This window comes from Carcharodon carcharias, chromosome 20, assembly GCF_017639515.1.
Source record: "Carcharodon carcharias isolate sCarCar2 chromosome 20, sCarCar2.pri, whole genome shotgun sequence".
Taxonomy (NCBI): Eukaryota; Metazoa; Chordata; class Chondrichthyes; order Lamniformes; family Lamnidae; genus Carcharodon; species Carcharodon carcharias.
The window spans coordinates 93545143-93565787 of record NC_054486.1 but is presented as its reverse complement, the minus strand read 5'-3'; the positions used below and the strand labels follow the sequence as shown (position 1 = coordinate 93565787).

At 40.7% G+C, this 20645-nt stretch overlaps 1 protein-coding gene across 1 annotated transcript in view; it reads left to right on the top strand.

Moving 5' to 3' along the window:
* Positions 1-20645, top strand: part of si:dkey-288a3.2 (protein phosphatase 1 regulatory subunit 37) — a 91786-nt gene that overhangs the window by 56667 nt on the left and 14474 nt on the right. Inside the window, exons 5-10 of the mRNA XM_041214214.1 lie at positions 3859-3904; positions 6018-6118; positions 8620-8739; positions 12156-12306; positions 12970-13125; positions 14813-14925. Coding sequence (XP_041070148.1) covers positions 3859-3904; positions 6018-6118; positions 8620-8739; positions 12156-12306; positions 12970-13125; positions 14813-14925 — 687 coding nt within the window. The remainder of the gene's footprint in view (positions 1-3858; positions 3905-6017; positions 6119-8619; positions 8740-12155; positions 12307-12969; positions 13126-14812; positions 14926-20645) is intronic.

Below are 20645 nucleotides of genomic sequence, written 5' to 3'. Positions count from 1 at the left end.
ACTCAGTAGAGAAGATAGAGCACTCAGTACTCAAGATAGATATACCTAGTCTGTAGCTTATCTTGAATATGGTGCTAATGAAGCATCTGAAGTAACCTACCTGAGTCTGACCAGTTACTCAAGATAAGATAGGTGACACGAGCAACATACGAAACACTAACAACAGTTGAGAGAGAATCCCACTGCTAGGGAGGACAATGAATTTGCAGTTTGAAGGCCAGTCACACGACATAGCAGCCATCTTGCCCGATGCCAGAGTTATAGAAAAGCAGAAATCTGCAGAAAGTTAAATCACAAAAAGAAGTCACAGAATGGACCAGAAACATTATCTCTCTCCCTCTAATTTTCAAGTTCAGCACCCTAACTCTGTTTATTTTGGAATACATCACAGAGATAGAAAAGTTTATTTGAAAGGAACTTCAAGTGCCTTAACATCCATCTGGGAAAAAGATGGATTATAGTTTAAAAGAGATTGTCTCCAGAAATTACAGCTTACATTGGCCACAACCCCACAGGAAATCTTAGGACTACCAAGGCAACGTCAAAATGTTTATTTCTTTATTTTCTTACAGATTTTAACACTTATCAATTCTACCTCCTCCATCCTGTAATTTGTCCTGTTTTGCATGCTAGTGTGCGTGTATGTCACGAGATTTGGAATATGTGTTTACTTTTTAATGTATTTTTATATCTTTACCTGGGCGTGCTTATTTTTAGCATAATAAAAGTTAACTCCTTTTGTGTTTAAACTCAAGAAAGTCTGTCACACTGAATTCTTTGCAATCAGCACATAAACGGTTAAGTACATGCACTGAATTGGCACCTTCATCCTTATAAATTAAAAAAAATCCTGTTATGATCAATCGAGAAGTAGGAAAAAAATGAAGTGCTGGCACCCATCCTCATGTGGTTATAACACAAGGATTCTCTGTGCTCCACTTTCTGTACTTGTTTGCTTTCTTTTTGTGTCTGCATCTGTGCACTGACTGCTTTCACCCTCCAGCTCCTCTGCTGGTAGCTCTTCTTTGTGTCTGCAGCTCTCCTTTGCCACTACTTCTTAACTTCTTTTCTGTTGATACTACTTCCAGGTCGAGGGTCACCAGATCACATAGTATTTCTTTATCCAAGAAAATATAATTGATTCCTTGAAAGTCCTCTTCAAACATTTGTTACAACAATTATAGATTCCACAGACCTTTGAAAGAAATTGCAAATTTTTCTTACTGTACTGTGTCCAGGTCAAAGGTGGTGGTGGCAGAAAACCTCATTGCATTTAAGAAGCACTTGGATATGCAACTGAATTGTTGCAGCCTGCAGTGCCACAGGACCAATAGCTGGAAAGTGGAATTAGGCAAGATGGCTCTTGTGGCCAGCATGGACATGGTCGGCCAAATGGCCTCCTCCCCTGCTGTAAATTTTCTATGTTTCAATCAGATTACTTTAACAAAGGAAGGAGGAAAAGACAAATCAAAAACAATCAATATAGGATGGTCTCATGCATTTTTCAGTGTCTAATTCAACAGGTGCATTGGTAGAGTCTGAAAGCAGGTTGTCAGCTGATCCTTTTGGAGAGGGAATGTCATATGAATGAGACTCAAATGGATTTGTAGACATCTGTGTTTTGAAAGGAGAGAAGAGGTTTAGACTTAATTTTGCATTGATGAAGCAAGTGAAGTCAAAATACTATTTCAAGAAATTTTTACTTACTTCCTTATGTATTACAATGGAAATTATTTCTTAAAGGTGAGGCAATGTTGGTTTTAGAGCATCATGTTTCAACATGTCTTGAGTCACTGTTTATCCAATTTATTTGCTGTTATAAGGTAACTGTTCCTGACACTGAAAACATTTTGAAGATATTTTTATGCTAGCATGCCACAGAGTTCCAAAGGGGCATTGGAAGATATGCCTTTGCAGGATGCAAGAGTAATGCAAGACTTACGGAAAAGTGTTATGGAAAAAATCTTAACCTCAAAGGTTGCCACTGACAATTTAGAGTAGATTTTCCTGAGACTCAGAGGAAAGGTGGGTAGGGAGGATTGCACATATCCACCTCCATGTAAATGAAGGAATGGGGAATTCTCTCTCTCTTGCAGTCCGATGAAGCAAGGAGGGCGTTTGCCATGGAGCCTGTGGCAAAAAAAACTTATGCATAGTGTCTTTTAAACGTTGAAAGGCTGACCAGAAAATGCTCCCGCATTTGTCCTATAAATTGCTATGTCTATCCTTATAATGGAGATTACCTATGTAATTGTGTCAAGCTGCAATTAGATCCTCCTACCAGTGATGACACTGTTGTTTATAATTCTTCACTTCTGAGCTCCTCAGTCTCCACTGCAGAGAATCTCCTATTCAGAAACCAGGCCGACTTTTCTGCTTACTAAATTTCTCTAATTGTAAATAATATAAAATCAATGTACCGTACAAAATAAGGGCAACATATGTCACGTTATAGTGGGAATTGAATTATGCCTGTGCATCCTGATGAGTTTTATCCCAGTCTCTTACCCTGCTTCACGTGAACACTTCATTGATGGCAGAATTTTACGCTCGGCATGTGGGTGTGTGCCTGACACGTCTGAGCGTAAAATGACGCACGATATTTCATTTGGCGCCATGCGCCGGTTTGGGCTGCGCGCCCTCTGATAATTGAAAGGCCTATTAAGGCCATTATCAAGCTAATTAAAATCAGATTTATCCTGCCCATCCAACCTTATGGTTGGCGGGCAGGCAAAAAGGCCAAGTAGCCTTTACATTTTTTTAGGAAACCTCATCGATGAGAGGGATGAGGTTTCCTAAAGCAAATGAATGGTAAATAAAAACTTTATTTTTGAATTAAAAGCATATCCCAGCTCACGTGATAGTCCAAAATCCAGAAATAATTTGGTCCTAAGCATTCCAGACTGGGGAATTTACAGTGTATATAATTTGCTCCATGTCAATGGTACCATGTCTGCAAAAAGAGGATGTGCATGTTAAGAGAAGAAACCTCACTGGGAAATTCATGTTCCCAATACCAAACAATAATTTGAGCATAGCTGAGTGAAACAAAGATTAAAATTCATGACTAAACTTCACAACCAATAAATTATTTTGCAGTCTTTTTTGTTATGTAAGCAAACATGAAAGCCAATTTTTACACAGCAAGATCATAAAACCAGCAAATTAGATCAATGTTAATTTGCCTTTGGTGATGTTGGTTCAGGGAGAAATGTTAATCAGAAATGACTGTTCTTCTTTGAATAGTGCAATGGGATCTTTTATATTCATTGAAATGATCATTTTTTTTAATCTCATCTGAAAGTTGACACCTCTGACAATGCAATATCGAAGTATCAGCCTAAATTATATTGCAGAGGCTTGAAAAAAAACTTCTGAGACAGCAATGCTACTAACTGAACTAAAATGGCACTGATAGAAATTTACATTTATACCATTTAGTTAGAGTACATCTCTTGTGGCTGAGTTGGTAGCACTTTTGCTTCTGAATCACAAGGTCCCACTCCAGGACTTGAGCATGAAAGTCAAAGCTTACACAAAAGTGCAGTACTAAAGGAGCACTGCACTGTCAAAGATGCCATCTTTCAGATGAGATGTTAAATTGAGGCTAGTAGATGTAAAAGTTTTGAAGAAGAACAGGCAAGTTATTCTCAGTGTCTTTTCCAATAGTTATCCCCTCAGTCAACATCACAAAGAAAACAGGTTAGTTTGGTTATCATCACATTGTTTTTTGTGGGAATTTATTGAGTGCATATTGGCTATTGTGTTTCCCTCATTAAGACAGTGACTACGCTTCAAGAAGTACTTCATTGGCTGTAAAATGTTATATTAATGCAAGTCTTTGTTTTTGTCTTCCAGGAGATTACAGAGGTGCACCACAGGATCAAATGTTTAGATCTGAAAGGTAAGTTAACATTCTTAATGCTAGCTTCTTTTAACTCCACGTACACAGGTCAGCACATTGTGGCCTAAAGTTTCCTTTGAATTACTTGCTGTTTTGGAGCAGATTTCAGGTGGTAAATGAAGTAAAATAGGCTGTTTTCCGTTACCCATCTCAAATACATTGCAAAAAATCTGGACCTGAATTATTCTTCAAAGAAAAATCATCAATCCTGCAGGAGACTCTCATGCTCTTGGAGTGAAAGGGGTGTGGCTAACCTCTGTGATCCATTGCCCATAGCTTCAGCTCCAAATAATAACTGTCTACTGTATGTGTGGAGATAGGAGCAACAGGAAGGAATCACGCTGAGGTGGACGCCAACTGAAAAGACCATTTTGTGTGCTGCTACTGAGTGTTGTTGTTACTTTGCCTATAAAAAACCTCTTTAGTACTTTGGAAGTTCAATCATGAATTTTTCTGCTCATTCATTCAACTGTGCTTTGCATTGGAAACATGGACCTTCCAAAGAGGCTGAGGATAAGGACAGGGCAGAGGCTAGGTTGTACGCACCTAGAGTCAGGGTTCACAGAAGATATCTCTTCCTTAGGTTCTCATACCCGTTCATTAGGAAGGCGTTACTTAGACTTCCCAGATAGTTCTTCAGAAGTCTGATCTACCTCCGGGAGGTTGTTGGCAAAATATGTCTACTGCTGGCTGAAGACCACTACTGCCAGGAGAATAGTATTGTCTGTGCCAGCCCAGGCCCACACCCTGTCCTGCAGGTTTTTCTGCCTGCCTGCCTGTGTGATTTAAGTTTTCAGCACTGCTACCCCTCTCCAGTTTTATTTCTTTGGCGCTGGTTATGGTCCATTTTGATTTTTCCTTTGGAGCGGGAAAAGACTATGTTAATCTGAGTACCGCAAATATTTTACCCCACGTGAGTGCATGCATTCCATGATGATATGTAGAAATGCACTGGCCTTTTAAACCAAGCATCCTTGAAACCTAGCATTATGTTTTGTAGTGGAAAATGAGATTTTGCAGTGTGGTTTGGGGAAAAGAAGATACCTGCTTTTTTGCAGAGGTTGCCTTTGCAGTTGAGAGTTCCTCTGACACCCTGATGTTGAAAGAAACAAATTGCACAAGAGGTAATATTTTGAGTGAATGCTGTTGCATTGGTAGAGGATTGGAAAGAGTATCTAGACTTGCCTTCGTTCCCTTTGTTTTTTTTTTGTTCATTCATCGGATGGGGCATTGCTGGCTAGGCCAGCATTTATTGCCCAGCCTTAATTGCCCTTGAGAGTTGAGTGTCTTGTTAGGCCATTTCAGAAGGCATTTAAGAGTCAACCAAATTGCTGTGGGTCTAGGAGTCACATGTAGGCCAGATCAGGTAAGGACAGCAGATTTTCTTCCCTAAAGGACATTAGTGAACCAGATGGGTTTTTACAACAATGGTTTCATGGTCATCATTAGACTTTTAATTTCAGGTTTTTTGTTGAATCCAAGCTTCACCATCTGCCATGGTGGGATTTGAACCCAGTTGCCCAGAGCATTACCCTGGGTCTACTAGATGACTAATGGACCTCTTCCTGCATTTGTTAGAGGTAGCAATAACTGTCTTGGCCACTTCTCTTCAGGCAGCTTGCATCACTTTCTTATGGCCTATGACAATTCTTTGTAACTAGCAAATAAATGTACTGTATATTTGGTTCAGGTGCAACAGCTTCCTTTCCTGAAGTTTGGTTCTGACAAAGGATTAAAAAAAAACTAAATAACAACTGATTGATGCTGACATTATATAATAACAGTGTTGAATGTCAATGCCAGATCATTGGTCCTTTCACATCTGGAGTCTGAGTTTGAATCCAGCCTAAATAAAGGGACAGAGATCTGTCTAACAACAGTGAAAAAGTGCACTGGCTTAGAGCAGTTACAATTCATTTTGTTGTGTGTATAAAGCTGCCTCAGATTTGGCACCAACTGACATTAGTTTATTGCTCTTGTTTAGAGAAGCCACAGCAAAGGGAGTTTGGGAATCACAGGGTCTCATGGGTGTTTGTTTTAAATTAAATTTACAATATTTTATAGAAGTCTATTATTTGTATATCTAATAAAACTGAACACATTTATTTTCTAGGTGAAAAGTTAGAATATGAGAGCTGTGAGGCTCTCGAAGAAATCTTCAAGCGGATGCAGTTTAAACTGATTAACTTGGAGTGGTTGAAGCTGGATGAAGATGTAAGAATTTGCTGTGTTTGTGCTGCTTCTTGTGATGACCATTGGCAAATCTGCCAGTGGGGTATAAAATGAACTAACAATGCTGTCAACTCAGTCAGTAAGAGCACAGGTGAACACCCTTCTCCCTCTGTGCCCTTTAGGATAGGACCTGCCTGAATAGTCCACAGTATTTCAGACCTCCCCCCTAGCAAACACCTTCCAAACTTGCACATATATTGCCACTTTATCATTGCTAGGTCAACATCCTGGAACTCCCTGCCTATCGGCATTATGAGAGTATCTTCACCTCATATATAGCACTGCAGTAACTCAAAAAGAAATCTCACTGCCACTTTCTCATGGGAAACTGGGAATGGGCAATAAATTTGGCTTTGTCCGTGATGCCCACATCCCAGGAATGAATTTTAAGGTCTACAGCAGCAATACTGGATATGGGAGCTGCTGAGGGCATAGCCAATGCTGTTTGTTTTATGTCTCCAAGCAGGTTGCTTGTTTCTGCTGATGAGGTGTTCTGAAGTGATTGATTAATGATGCTTAACCTCAAATATCTGTGGCTCTGTGTTGAGTGTGATAAGCAGGAACGAGGGGTAGGGGTGGTGGGCAAACAAGTAAGATCAGAGGTGAAGCAACTCATTTTTGGATGAGGGGCTTCAGATGGCTAGCTGGCTGGATGAAGCAGATTTGACACCAACGGGTAATCATTACACATCACACTGCATACACGCCAGCCTGTATCATGCCTAAAATATTGTTACAGTATATTATTTGGAATACAACTTTTAAATCAACCTTTGGCATACTTGATCCTTCACTGCAAAAGAACTGCTGCATACAACCAGCACCACATTTGAACTATTATTAAGAAATTATATTTATGCCATTCAGCAGCATTAGAAATTACGATATAAAGTAGGCTAGGTTTTCTTCTCTGGGCAATGCCACTGAAAATGCGACCAGAGAAGACTCCTGTCAACTCAAGTAGCCTCCTGCTGACCCCAATACAATTCCTTGGGTCAGCTTTATTTGCATATTTTAGCCAGGCTCCAAGCAATATTCACACTTTCTCTTATAGCTGGCTACTGCTGGGGAAAGGTTGAGAAATGAATCCCAAAGCAGCAGTCAGACAGCTTAAACTGGGAGGCTTAATTACTTATTCCAACCTCTCATTGGAGATCCAATAAGAAAGCAATGTAGGGTTTGTACCGTGATAGTTCCATCATTGGTTTGATGTAATAACTTGGACATTTAATTTATTTTGACAACAATGAAGAGGAAATAGCAGCAATAGAAGTCAAGAGGGGCATTAGAACATAAAACTGATGAACTAGACAAGCTAATTACATTTAGGGAGGCCGGAACCCTGGTTTAGGTGGATTGAATTTGCAATTCTCTGGTTAAGGCCATTTCTGCTCCTAAGCCTAAATCATAGATGCACAGTTCCAACAAAACACAACAACTGGTGTGGACACACCCAAAATCTTTTTCTCTATTACTACCTCATACACCAGATCTGTTATTTCACCTCTCCCATGCCGCTTCCTGCACTCTCCTTATTGGCCAGCCTTACTTATTTAACAATTTGCAGGACAAACTGTTGCATGATGCTGAGACAGAAGGGTCTTTCCCACCTTGAAACATCTCACCGCCTTTGAGGACGAGTGCATGGAGCTCATGGGGAAGGCACTCAGCTTTCATGCTGAGGTTGGCGGCATCAAGCTACCTGTACTGACATCCCTCTAAAGATTCATATAAATAAGATCTTCAACCTCCTTCTCCTTAATCCCAACAGGATAATGCTCCCCCATTCTTGCCTGTGATCCTTCCTTTCTGCAGATCAACTACAGCCATGGCGTGACACAAGAGGAGCAGGTGAAGAGGATGACAAGGACCATGCAACTTAGAAGTTGCAGCTTACTGCCAATCCTCCAGAAAGACCTATAGACCTGCCCCTCAGAGCAACATACCTGTGAAACAAGTGAGACAAGATTTGGGTGCCCTAGACATCCATCAATGCTGTCATACCTGTTCTTAAGTTGCCCTGACATTTAGCTTCTCCCCAATATGTCAGTTGGCTGACCTAGAATATGAACCTTCAATCAAAAATATTTCATCCCCCTAAGCATAATTACAGCAAAGCATTGTAGCAGTGTACCATCACATTCAATTTCCCTTCATTTCATTTCTGATTTTCCCCCTGCCATCCTCCATCCTGAAGATGCTGGCCCAGATTTTCAACTTCCTTTTCGAATTGTTCACCTATTATAGAACCTCCCCTTTTTCAATTCATTTGACTGAAGTCAGCTAACTCAAAACAAACTAATGTTTGCACCCACGATTTTTCTGATCAATAAGATTATACCACCAGCTGGTACCAATATCACCAGGCCACGAGGAACAATGAAACTCAAATTTACATTTTGATAAAGAAAGTTGCAGTCCAGCAGAAACAGATGTTTAACAATTTCAAATGTATGATTAATACAATAATAACTTGATTTCAGGGGGCTTCTGCATTGTTTGATATAATAGAGTACTACGACTCAGCAGTACACCTCAGCATCTCTTTCACCAAGCATATTGGAAGTAGAGGTTGGATGGCAGCAGCTCAGCTGATCAGGAAGGTAATGGGACTCTATATTTCTCTTATGTTTTGTGAAGCTTCTTGACCAGTTTCATGCAACATTTTTACCATGCAAATGCAATTTATTTTTATCTAATCCTTGAAGACATCCTTACCATCTATAACTACACACTCAACTCTTTCATCAATCCTTGTTTAAATTAATTTCTGATCCATTACGTACTCCCCTACAGCAGTGGCATCGACCTGGTCAAAGCCACCAATAATACCCTGTGCGATACTGTAACTGTGCTTTGTTGCTCCCTCCTCCCCACCACCCCCCAACCCGGTTCTCAATGCTCTCCCTCTTTTGTGCTGTCAGTTGTGGCTCAGTTGATAGCACCCTTCCCTCTGAGTCATAACATGGTGGGTTCAAGACCCACAACACAATGTAAGCGCAAAAATCAAGGTTGATGTTCCAGTGGAGTGCTGCACTATTAGAGATATTGTCTTTTAGATTGGACGTCAAACTGAGACCCACTCAATTAATGTAAAAGATCCTGTGGCACTATTTTCAAGAGAGCAGGTGAGTTATTCCTGTTGTTTTGGCCAATATTTATCCCTCAATCAACATCTGGTCATTATCACTTTGCTATCTGTGGGAGCTTGCTGCATGTAAGTGGGCTGCCACATGTTCTGTAATACACTTCAAATGTACTTCATTGGCTGTAAAGTGCTTTGGGACATCCTGTGGATGTGATAAGTGCATAAAAATGCAAGACGTTTTCTTTGATGCAATTCACTATTTCATTCTCTTCCACTTTCTTTCATGTCCATGAAAATGGTGCGTTTATTTGTGGGTTTTTTTATTCATTCATGGGCCATGTGCTTTGCCAGCTAGGCCAAGACTTATTGCCCATCCCTAGTTGCCATCAACAGAGTTAATGGCCAGGATTTTACAGCCCCTTCCCCGCTATGACGGGGCCGTAAAATGCGACGAGCCATTCGAAACTCCATTGATTTCGGCGGGAACGTAAAATCCTGCTGCCATAAAATTCTGCCCGATGTTTCAAGTCCGCATGACTCTTCATCAAAGCTCTGAAGAAGAGTCATACAGATTCGAAACATTAACTCTGTTTCTCTCTCCACAGATACTATCAGACCTGCTAAGTTTTTCCAGCATTTTCTGTTTAAATTTCAGATTTCCTGCATCTGCAGCATTTTGCTTTTATTTTACTGTTGCTGTATTTGCTGCTTGTTGATATCAAGTCCTGAATGGGCAGAAATATCCTCCAGGTCAGCCTCAACAAGTACAAAACCATCTTGTTTGGCTCTCTTGAACACCTATATGCTTTTGGCTGTGACTCCATCTTCCTCTCTCACTTCATGCTCACATTGAACCCAGTGGCAGGCTGCCTAATCCCACTTCTGGAACACTGCCTGCTTACACCCTTACCTCCTCCTCCTTGCTGCTGAAACCTTTACCCATCTTTCATCACCTCAAGCATCACTTTTTTTGAAAAATACTCTCCTTGCCAGCTTCCCCACCTTCACAACCTTCATCAATCTGGCTGTCTCCTACACAAAGTCCCACAGCTCCCATCCTTGCCAAGCGAAGTTCCAAGCAATTCAAATTCAAGTTCCTTCTCATCATCAAGTCAGTCCATAGCCTTGTCCTATTCTACCTGAAAATCTCCAGATCTATATTGCAGTCTACAACCTCGTCTCCTGAGACTGGCTATTTCTTGTTCCCGGCTCCCTCCTCTCTACCACCTCAGAAAGGGGAAATATTCCAGCCACAATCCTGTTGCCCTTTGGAATTATCTTCTAAATTATGGCTCTCCTGTCCTTGCAAGTTTCTTGATATGTCATCCTTCCTGATTGCCATCTTCAGCTGTATCAACAAGAGAGGAAGCTTGGCTTGTAGCTTAGTCCTTGTGTCCTCCGGCCTAACTCAATTACTAACGATGCTTTAGAACCATAGAACCATAGAAAAGTTGCAGCACAGAAGGAGGCCATTTGGCCCATCTTGTCCATGCCAGCCCAAGGACACGCAGGTGCCCTTTCTAATCCCACCTTCCTGCACCCGGCCCATAGCCCTGCAGTTTACAGCACTTAAGGTGCAGATCCAGGTACTTTTTAAAAGAGTTTAGATTTTCTGCCTCTACACCAACTTGGGTAGCGAATTCTAGACACCCACTACTCTCTGCGTAAAAAGTTCTTCCTCATGTCCCCCCTTCACCTTCTGCCACTTATCTTGAGTCTATGTCCCCTGGTTCTAGAATTCTCCACCAAGGGAAACAATTTTATCCTGTCCACTCTATCTAGTCCCCTCATAATTTTGTACACCTCAATCAAGTCACCTCTCAGCCTTCTTTGTTCTAAGGAAAATAACCCCAACCTATCCAATCTCTCCTCATAGCTACACTTTTCTAACCCTGGCAACATTCTTGTAAACCTCCTCTGCACTCTCTCCAGAGCTATTATGTCCTTCCTGTAATGTGGTGACCAGAACTGCACACAATACTCCAGTTGTGGCCTCACCAGTGTTTTGTACAATTCCAACATTATATCCTTACTTTTATATTCTATACCTTGCTAGTGAAGGACAGCATTCCATATGCCTTCTTTACAACCTTGTCTACTTGAACTGCTGCCTTCAAGGACCTGTGTACTTGTACGCCAAAATCTCTCACTTCATCTAACCCTCTTAGCATATTCCCATTTATTCTGTAATCCAAGTAACTGTTTGACCTCCCTAAATGTATGACCTCACACTTCTCTATGTTAAAATCCATCTGCCACTTTACCGCCCACTCCACCAACCCATCTATATTGTTTTGGAGATTATGGCTATCCTCTACACTATCCACTACTCAGCTAATCTTTGTGTCATCTGCAAATTTCCCAATCATGCCCCCACATTCACGTCCAAATCATTAATATATAAAACAAACAGCAAGGGTCCCAACACCGAGCCCTGTGGAACACTACTTGAGACAACATTCCATTCGCAAGGGCATCCATTGACCATTACCCTTTGTTTCCTGTTACAAAGCCAACCTTTTATCCAGTTTGACATATTATCCTGAATCCAATGGGCTTTTACTTTCCTGACCAATGTGCCATATGGGACCTTGTCAAATGCCTTGCTAAAATCCATGTACACAACATCCACCGCACTACCTTCATCAACCCTTCTTGTCACTTCCTCAAAGAATTCAATCAAATTTGTGAGGCAAGACCTTCCTTTAACAAACCCATGTTTTCTTCCATATATCTTAGATTTCTCACCTAGTTCACATATATGGTGAAATCGTGGGCAGTATGCCTGTGATTTCCTGATTATGCATAGTTGGCAGATGAGGCCATTAATTGGGGCCATACATAAAATCATATGGCAAAAAACCTTTTGAGTCCTGTTTCATCCCATTTTGTCACCCTAAATAAACAGGCTGTTTTTTTTTATTTCCCTAGAGTAGCAGCTTGCAGGAGTTTGAAGCCTGTGGTATCCCCTTAATGGAGCACACCGCGTGCTTTGTGGCACAAGGCTTGAAGTTTAACAGCCACCTGAGGGTATTACGTCTGGATAGTGCCAGTATGAGCGGTCGTCCTCTGATGCTGCTGGGTGAGCTTTTCATCTCGTCCTGCTGTTGCAGGATGAAACGATGGGCTGCGTGAGACGAGGAAACTTTGATCAGGCTGGAAGGAGGGTGCCCACCTGACATTGGGGTTGAGGGTCTGGTTAAACAGACTATTTATGGAGCTAGCCTTTAATGTGGGAGCACTTGATATTGAACAGAAAGGAAAAATAACCGGTCCTTGCTGTGAGGCTTGGTGGGAGGAAGCTGAGTTGGGGAAGAAATTACACCGAGATGGCTTAGAAATCAAACATATCATTTGGTTTAGCCTTTTGCATTTTTATCATTAAAATATCAATCGTTCAGAACTTCAAGTCAAGCCAAATCAAATCATAAAAACAAAATGACTTCTGTACAAGATGTAAAGAATAAGTTGAACATTAATGGGTATAATTAACTCCATTGGCGCATTACCTAGTGTGCTCACCTAAAATTCTTTGTGTTATTTTAATGCAATTGTTAACCCTTGGGTTAATGATTCCATTAGACATATGCAGAAAGGATTTTATGTGTGTATTATGCAGTGTACTATCCAACTGGTTAAACCTCCTGAGATTTGAAGTCAGTGCCCAGACTTTTTGAGAACTCGTCTCCATATTTTGCTAATTTTGTGCAGCTGAATCTGTTGTTTCCTATCTGACTTCCCACAGTTTCTGCCCTGAATGCGAACCAAATGCTACAGGAACTTTACTTGGCAGACAATAACCTGAACAGCGTTCAAGACTCCATGAACCTGCGAGAGCTGCTTCAATCTAACTATACCATAAGACTGTTAGACCTTAAAAACAATTGCATCTCAAACACAGGTAAACAGGAGTGTTACACTATAAAATAAATCTTAGCAATTGATAAGTGATTCCCCTCTCACCTCACGTCCAAATTCTCCTTTAGTTGCAACTTAACGGGTTGGGTGTTTTTTGCTTGGGGCAGAAAATTGGCAGGATGGAACTTCTGGCCTCTTTGATTTGCTTTAAATCGTTTTCCTGGATCGTGGTCATTCGTCATATTGGGTGGCCTTGGGATAGGATTCTTACTGCCAATGAGGAGCCATGGAATCTCTCTCTCTCTATCTCTCCGCCCCCCACACACACACCTTAAACCAGCTTATATTTCAACTCTTTCTTGGACTCGAACTCAAGTTCTGTCGAAGGGTCATGAGGACTCGAAACGTCAACTCTTTTCTTCTCCGCCGATGCTGCCAGACCTGCTGAGTTTTTCCAGGTAATTCTGTTTTTGTTTTGGATTTCCAGCATCCGCAGTTTTTTTGCTTTTATAACAGGGTCAGATGTGGCTCAGTGGGTGGCACTCTCACGTCTGAGTCAGAAGGTCATGGAATCAAGTCCCTCTCCAGAGAGTTGAGCAGTAAAATTTAGGCTGATGTTCCAGTTAATGAGTGATGTATTGTCAGAGGTGCTATCTTTCAGGTGCGATGTTAAACCAAGACCCTTACTGCTCTCTCAGATAGATGTAAAAGATTCCGTGCCACTATCATGAGAAAGAACAGGGGAGTTTTGCGGATGTCCTCGCCAATATATATCCCTCAGCCGACATCACAAAAAAAATTATCCGGCCCTTATCACATGGTTATTTGTGGGAGCTTGCTGTATGCAAATTAACTGCTGTGTTTCCTACATTACAGCATTTGCTATAAAGTGCTGTCAATTCCATGAGGTTATGAAAAATGCAACTTTTCTTTTAAGTTAATGCTGCTGCAGCGAGATTATGATTATAGAACCTTAGATCTTTTCCCAGCATGGATTATAGATAGTAGAGCAATTGATCAGGACAAGCATCCAGCACGCTCAGTAATGTACTGAAGTGCCAGCCTAAATTATGAGTTTATGTCTCTGTTCCGGGGCTTGAACTTAAAGCCCCCTGAGTCAGTGATGAGAACCAAGGTTAATGGCTCATGCGTTCCTTCCCTTGCTGCTTTAGCATTGTTACTTCACCCCTTTCCCTTGGTGCATTTATGCTGTGTCTATATTTGTATTTTCCAATGGGTTGAAATGCTGACATTCACTAACTGCGGCATATTAGTTAACATGTTTGTATAAAACTCCTGGGAGGAATATATGCCTGTGATGCCTGATCCCTCATGGTCTGGTGAGACTTGTGGAGCAGCCAGCATTTTGTCTTTAAACTCCTGAATCAGGATCTTTCAAGATCTCTAATTTGAACCTGGGAATAACAAAACTGAAAGCTTGTTACGAGCACGTAAAGCAAATGTTAATGAAACAAAGCTTCAAAATCATGGGGCCAAAGCACTGCTGGAAGGGGTGACTGAACAGCCCATCCCACTGCTCACTCACTCAAAATGGACCCTTGGCAATTTTTGTTGAAGTATCTCCCACGTAATATCTACATTTGTGTATTCACCCACTAAAATCTCACAGTCACTCAGAACTGAGAGTCAGGGCATGTTGTGCAAGGTTTGAAAACACCATAAAGATTACAAGTCAGTTAAGAGGGTTGACTAGTCAAACCTGTTTCTAGGACTGCAAGATATCTGTGAAGGTCTTAGAAGACAGAAGCAAGGACTGAAAACGCTTATACTTTGGAACAACAAACTGACACATATAGGGATGAGTCACCTAGCTGCCATTCTAGTAAGTTATTCAATTTAACAATAACAGTGATAATTTGCATGTATATAGCCAGTATATGGCAGATCAGTTTTTGGTGAAGTTGCTTGGTGTGGTTTGAATTTTGAACTCTGATTTTAAGTCTCAGGATTACCTTAAACCAAACCCATCAAGGTGATGAAGAGATTTATATAAATTTCTCTATTTGTATTTGTTCTCACGGATAAAAGAGATATGACAGAGCATCGGAGGACAAGCACTGAGTGGTGGTATATAATGAAGATAAGCACAAAGGAAGATGATTTTCTTTCATTTATCATGGGATGTGGGCAAAGTTGGATAGGCCAACATTCATTGCCCATTCCTAATTGCCCTTGAGAAGGTGATGGTGGACTGCCTTCTTAAACTGCTGCAGTCGAAGTGGCGTAGGTACACCCACAGTGCTGTTAGGGAGGTAATTCCAGGATTTTGACCCAGCGACAGTAAAGGAACGGCAATATATTTCCAAGTCGGGATGGTGAGTGACTTGGAGGGGAACTTCCAGGTAGTGCTGTCCCCATGTGTCTCCTGCCCTTTTCCTTCTAGATGGTAGTGATCATGGGTTTGGAAGATGCTGTTGAAGGAGGCTTGGTGAGTTCCTGCAGTGCATCTTGTCGATGGTACACACTGCTGTCACTGTGCATCAGTGGTGGAGGGAGTGAATGTTTGTGGATGGGGTGCCAATCAAGTGGGCTGCTTTGTCCTGGATGGTGTCAAGCTTCTTGAGTGTTGTGGGAGCTGTGCTCAGCTAGGCAAGTGAGAAGTATTCCATCATATTCCTGACTTGTGCCTTGTAGATGCTGGACAGGCTTTGGGAATTCAGGAAGTGAGTTCCTCACCACAGGATTCCTAGTCTCTGACTTGCTGTTGCAGCCACAGTATTTATATGGCTAGTCCATTCAGTTTCTGGTCTATGGTAACCCGCAGGATGTTGATAGTGGGGGATTCAGCAATGGTAATTCTATTGAATGTCAAAGGGTGATGGTTAGATTTTCTCTTGTTGGAGATGCTTATTACCTGGCACTTTTGTGACACGAATGTTATTTGCCACTTATCAGCTGAAGCCTGGATATTGTCCCGGTCTTGCTGCATTTGGACATGGACTGCTTCAGTATCTGAGAAGTTATGAATGGTGCTGAACATTGTGCAATCAATAGCAAACATCCTCATTTATGACCTTACTGTGGAGGGAAGGTCATTGATGAAGCAGTTGAAGATGGTTGGCCCTTGGATACTAACCTGAGGAACCCTTGCAACAATGTCCCAGGACTGAGATGATTGACTTCCAACAACCACAACTACTTTCCTTTGTGCTAGATATGACACCAACTGGTGGAGAGTTTCCCCTTAATTCTGATTGACTCCAGTTTTGCTAGGGCTCCTAGATGCTGCAGTCGGTCATATGCTGCCTTGATGTTAAGGGCATTCACTGTCACCTCAACTCTTGAGTTCAGCTCTTTTGTCCATATTTCAGCTAAGAGCGAGGTTTCGGGCTCCTAAATATCAGGGTTTGAAATCAAAAAGCTGCTTCATAGTCATTGTTCCTTAGCAAATCCTCAAATTGTGCGATTGTAAACTCTCAATTTTTCTAAAAATTAATTTGAGGTTTTTTTTTTACATTAATGTCTATTTGATCACCTTTGTGACAAGATGACCTTGCTTTGACAGCATTCACATCAGCCTCCCTGTTTCTTGCATTGAACCCCACTGAGGTAGATAATGCAGCACAAATAACTTTGAAAACATAAAATTCGTATGGCCCAAAAATTCCTGTAACTACTGAATGATTGGCACCCATCAATAGTTAAACTTGCCTTTGTTAGTTGAATCTCCATAATATTTTATTTGGCTCATTGCTGAAAGTGAGAGATGGAAACAGTACAGCCCCCTTTACAGGGCATCTGGAATCTGAGTAAATAGAGTGAACACATTTCAAGTATCTCCTTAACCAATCAGATTGAAGGTTTGTGAAATGAATAGTGCAAGGTCTGCATAATGATATGTAAGTTGGAATGGTGTGTATTCAATATCAAATCAGGTACAGGAAGAAAAATATAAAGAGGGAAAGACAGATTAGATTTAAAAGAGAGAGAAAAAAAGACACAAAAAGTACTTCAATTTGTAATCATTAATTTTCAGTGCCAGAGAGATTTACCTGCTGTAATTAACACTTAACACAGTTAAAAGGGGACTTAGACTTGAAAACTGCTGATGCTAAGTTACTGTGGCAAGTTTACTTTGTATCTGCAGTCAAATACAGGAACTTCATGACTTTCAATGCATTTGAATGGGAGACAGAGGGCAAAATGCCAGTTTTACCAATCTGACAGTGAAGTGGTGCATTTTCAACAGCGACTTCTTGAATTCCAGGCCTAATCACAAACCTGCCCTCGCCTGAAGTTGCTGTGGCATTTTCACTTAAATAACACTGCTGGCTATTAGCCTCACTATTATTTTGACAGCAATGTTTGGGCTTTTGATTCAGAAACGTAGGAGTCCTAGCAATTACTTTTTATTATTTGTTTATTAATATGCTCTGAAATCTCTGAAAGTAATAAATCTTTTTACTTATATTTTCACTTAATCATTAAAATAGTAAGCTGCATTTTTCCTTCATGACATTCTCCAGCTTTAGTGAATACCCTTCTATTCATAAACTGTTTATCTCGTCCTACCTATTTGCATGTTTCAGCACTGATTCACTCCAAATCTAGCTAGGATCAAAATCTTCAGAAAGACAAGAACAATGGAGCACAATCAAATGGCAACGTATTCATTCTTCAAATATTTGTACTAATTTTGTTGCATTTCTTTTATGACTAATTGGACATATACCGATATTCCAATGTCAGTTCTGTAGATTGTAGATATTAGTTTGATCTGCCCATTCCCTACAGCCTGATTGATTAATCACACAACCTGCTTGTTTGCAAAAAATAAAGCCTCTGGTTCTGACCTCATGCAATTAAACAGTAAGTACTGTAATTTTGGTGATATCGCCACTGCCAGAAAGTAACTCATCAACGATATATTGGAAGAACCCCCTGCTGCTATTCGACATTCATGTAGAAACTCTGACAGTATCCGCTCCTCAGCTAAAAATATTCATTGATAAGGTAAAAACGACCATGTAATCTGACAATACATAAGGTGGAAGGGAGACAGATTAAAGACCCAGTACTGATTTTTTTTAACATTAAATTGCAAGGCTTGCACATAGAAACACAAAATAAGAGCAGCCCTCTTCCGTGCGGGTGCCATTTCCCTGTGAAGATTTTGATTAAATAATACATGCCTCATATAAAAGCGTCAAAGGCCAACCTTGTACTATGTGATTAGGAGAGATAAGCAGACATTCTTAAAGCTGTGATTATTGTAATTAGCTCGCAGTGTCAATTGAGTTCAAACGATGACACTTGTAAAGTGTTACCAAGGCATTTATTATCCTTATAAACAGTTATGCCTCCTGCTTCTAGTGCAAAAGCCAGACAAGGCTCTTCGTATTATTAAAGAATCCTTTTTTTAAGCAAGGATATATTTATTTCATATCATTTTTTTCTAATAATGTTTCTTCAGTCTTAATAGGGGCTGAAAGGACTAGTCCCAACCTGTTCATCTCTCCGTGTGCTGAGACTGATATTAACCTTAATATCTCGCCTACATGTGTGAAATTTAGAAAGCTATTAACAACAATAAGAATGCAATAAAGACAAAAGTCTGATAAAGTCAAAAGGTAACGAAAAATATCAGTTCTTTTCACTTGAGCACATCGAGAAGAGAAAAAAAAACTTGCATTTCTTTAGCATTTTAACCACATTGTCAAAATATCTCAAAGTGCTTTTCTGGAATTACTTTATTTCTTGATATGTAGACTAATTCACTGGTTGCTGCAGAAAAATCATTGTTATTCTGCAGAGTTAAAAATACAGAAATAACTTTGTTCTGAGAGTCCAGTTTAATACCTGTCATGCTGACAGTAGGACAATTGATGTTGCAGCACATGTGACATCTAGTCTAGTGCTGTGATCTCTTACAAACATCACTATAGATTCACCGTCCAGATTTCCAGGTGCAATATGTATAAGAGTGTATTAAGCAAGACTGGTTCATACCTACATGAAGTCTACTCCTTTTAATAGTATTATTTATACTGACTTGGTTTTTCCTTCATTTCAGGTAGTTTTTGTTTGCATTTACTCTGTTTCAAGGAAAGCGAAAATTTCTTTCCTCTGGTTGGGGACAATTTAAGTCATCACTAAGAAAATGTAGAAAGAAGTTACGAGAAATGTCTTTATGCAGAGTTTTTGGAAGATGACATAAAGAGTGGATGACTGAGACACCACTGCATTTTCAATAGAAACAATAGTGAACAAATAGTTGAAGTGGAAGATACAGGGCTCACAGGAGAGAGAGCATGGCAGTGGGATTAGTTTTGCATTTCTGTAACAAAGAGTCAGCATAGACATGATGGGCTGAGTGGCCTTTTTCTGTGGTTCTGCAGATGAATGACCACATGAGTTGCTTTCCAGTTTTTAGTTGGCAAATTGAAAGCCAGTCCCTTTGGAGCTATGTTGCTCCCCTGCATAATGGGGAAGACCCGGAGTCCAAATATGGGACTAACCCCTCCATTTATTTCATAGAATTAATTCCAATCTATATTTTGAGGTTCTGGGAACCTCATCTCCTTTGCACTGCGAAGTGTAGCTAATAGAGGGAGAGAGTGGAGCTAGCACCTGGAAGAGATTTGGTTGCAAAACGAAGGCCAGTGACCCATTCTGAGAAAATAAATTGGGCTAGGGTGCCGGGTAAAGAGCTTTGGACTACCTTTTGCCACATCTCCTGTTCCCTTGCTCTAGCTGCACCCAGGATATGTCCATAGTGCTGCAGGTGCCTGCCAGTTTAATGTTAATTAGGAAACCTTCCCATGATCCCATAGACACCAGAGCATTGGAGATTTCTAGCATTTATGAACAAAACCCTTGGATTTTCAGGCTGGGAGCCGGCACTATTTCTGTATCGGGAATCCTCACTCGAGGAGACTTAGTCACTTTTCGGGATCTTAACCAGGACAACCCCTTAATTGACACGGAGGCAGATTCTCTGTCCAATTAAGGTTAGTAGGTAGATCCTCAAAGCTGGATGGCCAAACAGAAGCCTTCCAGCTTCAAAGAGGAAGCCTGCTGGAATGAATGATAAGTAACTGTGAGGGCACTTCAACATGGTGCCCACTCAAAAACCTTTTTTAAAATTTAATTTGCTGCTGTTGCTTGTAGTTACTCCCACCAGGCGATCTGCTGGTATGTCACACTTGTCTGTCTTGTCTGTCTTGTGCCATCCCCATATTTCACTGTCACTTGTTAGTAACCACTTTGTGATGTCTGTCATCCAGCTACACCTAGATCGACCCCTCTTCCTGCTGCCCTCCATTTTTCCCTCTAGAAGAGATCTCTGTGGCTTTTCAGCTCTGATCAAAGGGCTGATATTTTCATTTCTGAATGTCACTTTTTAGAGTTCTGTTTGTTCTCACAATCTCAAGTACCTCATCAGCCGTCTTATGCTCTCTAGCTGGAATTTTTTGCATATGTCGTAGTATCCATGTTTCAAAGGCCTCCATTTTCTTCCACTAATCTTTATTTGTTGTCCAGGTTTCTGAGCAATACTGGAAAGTGGATAGAGTGTAGCATCTTATGACTTTTTTCCCTTGT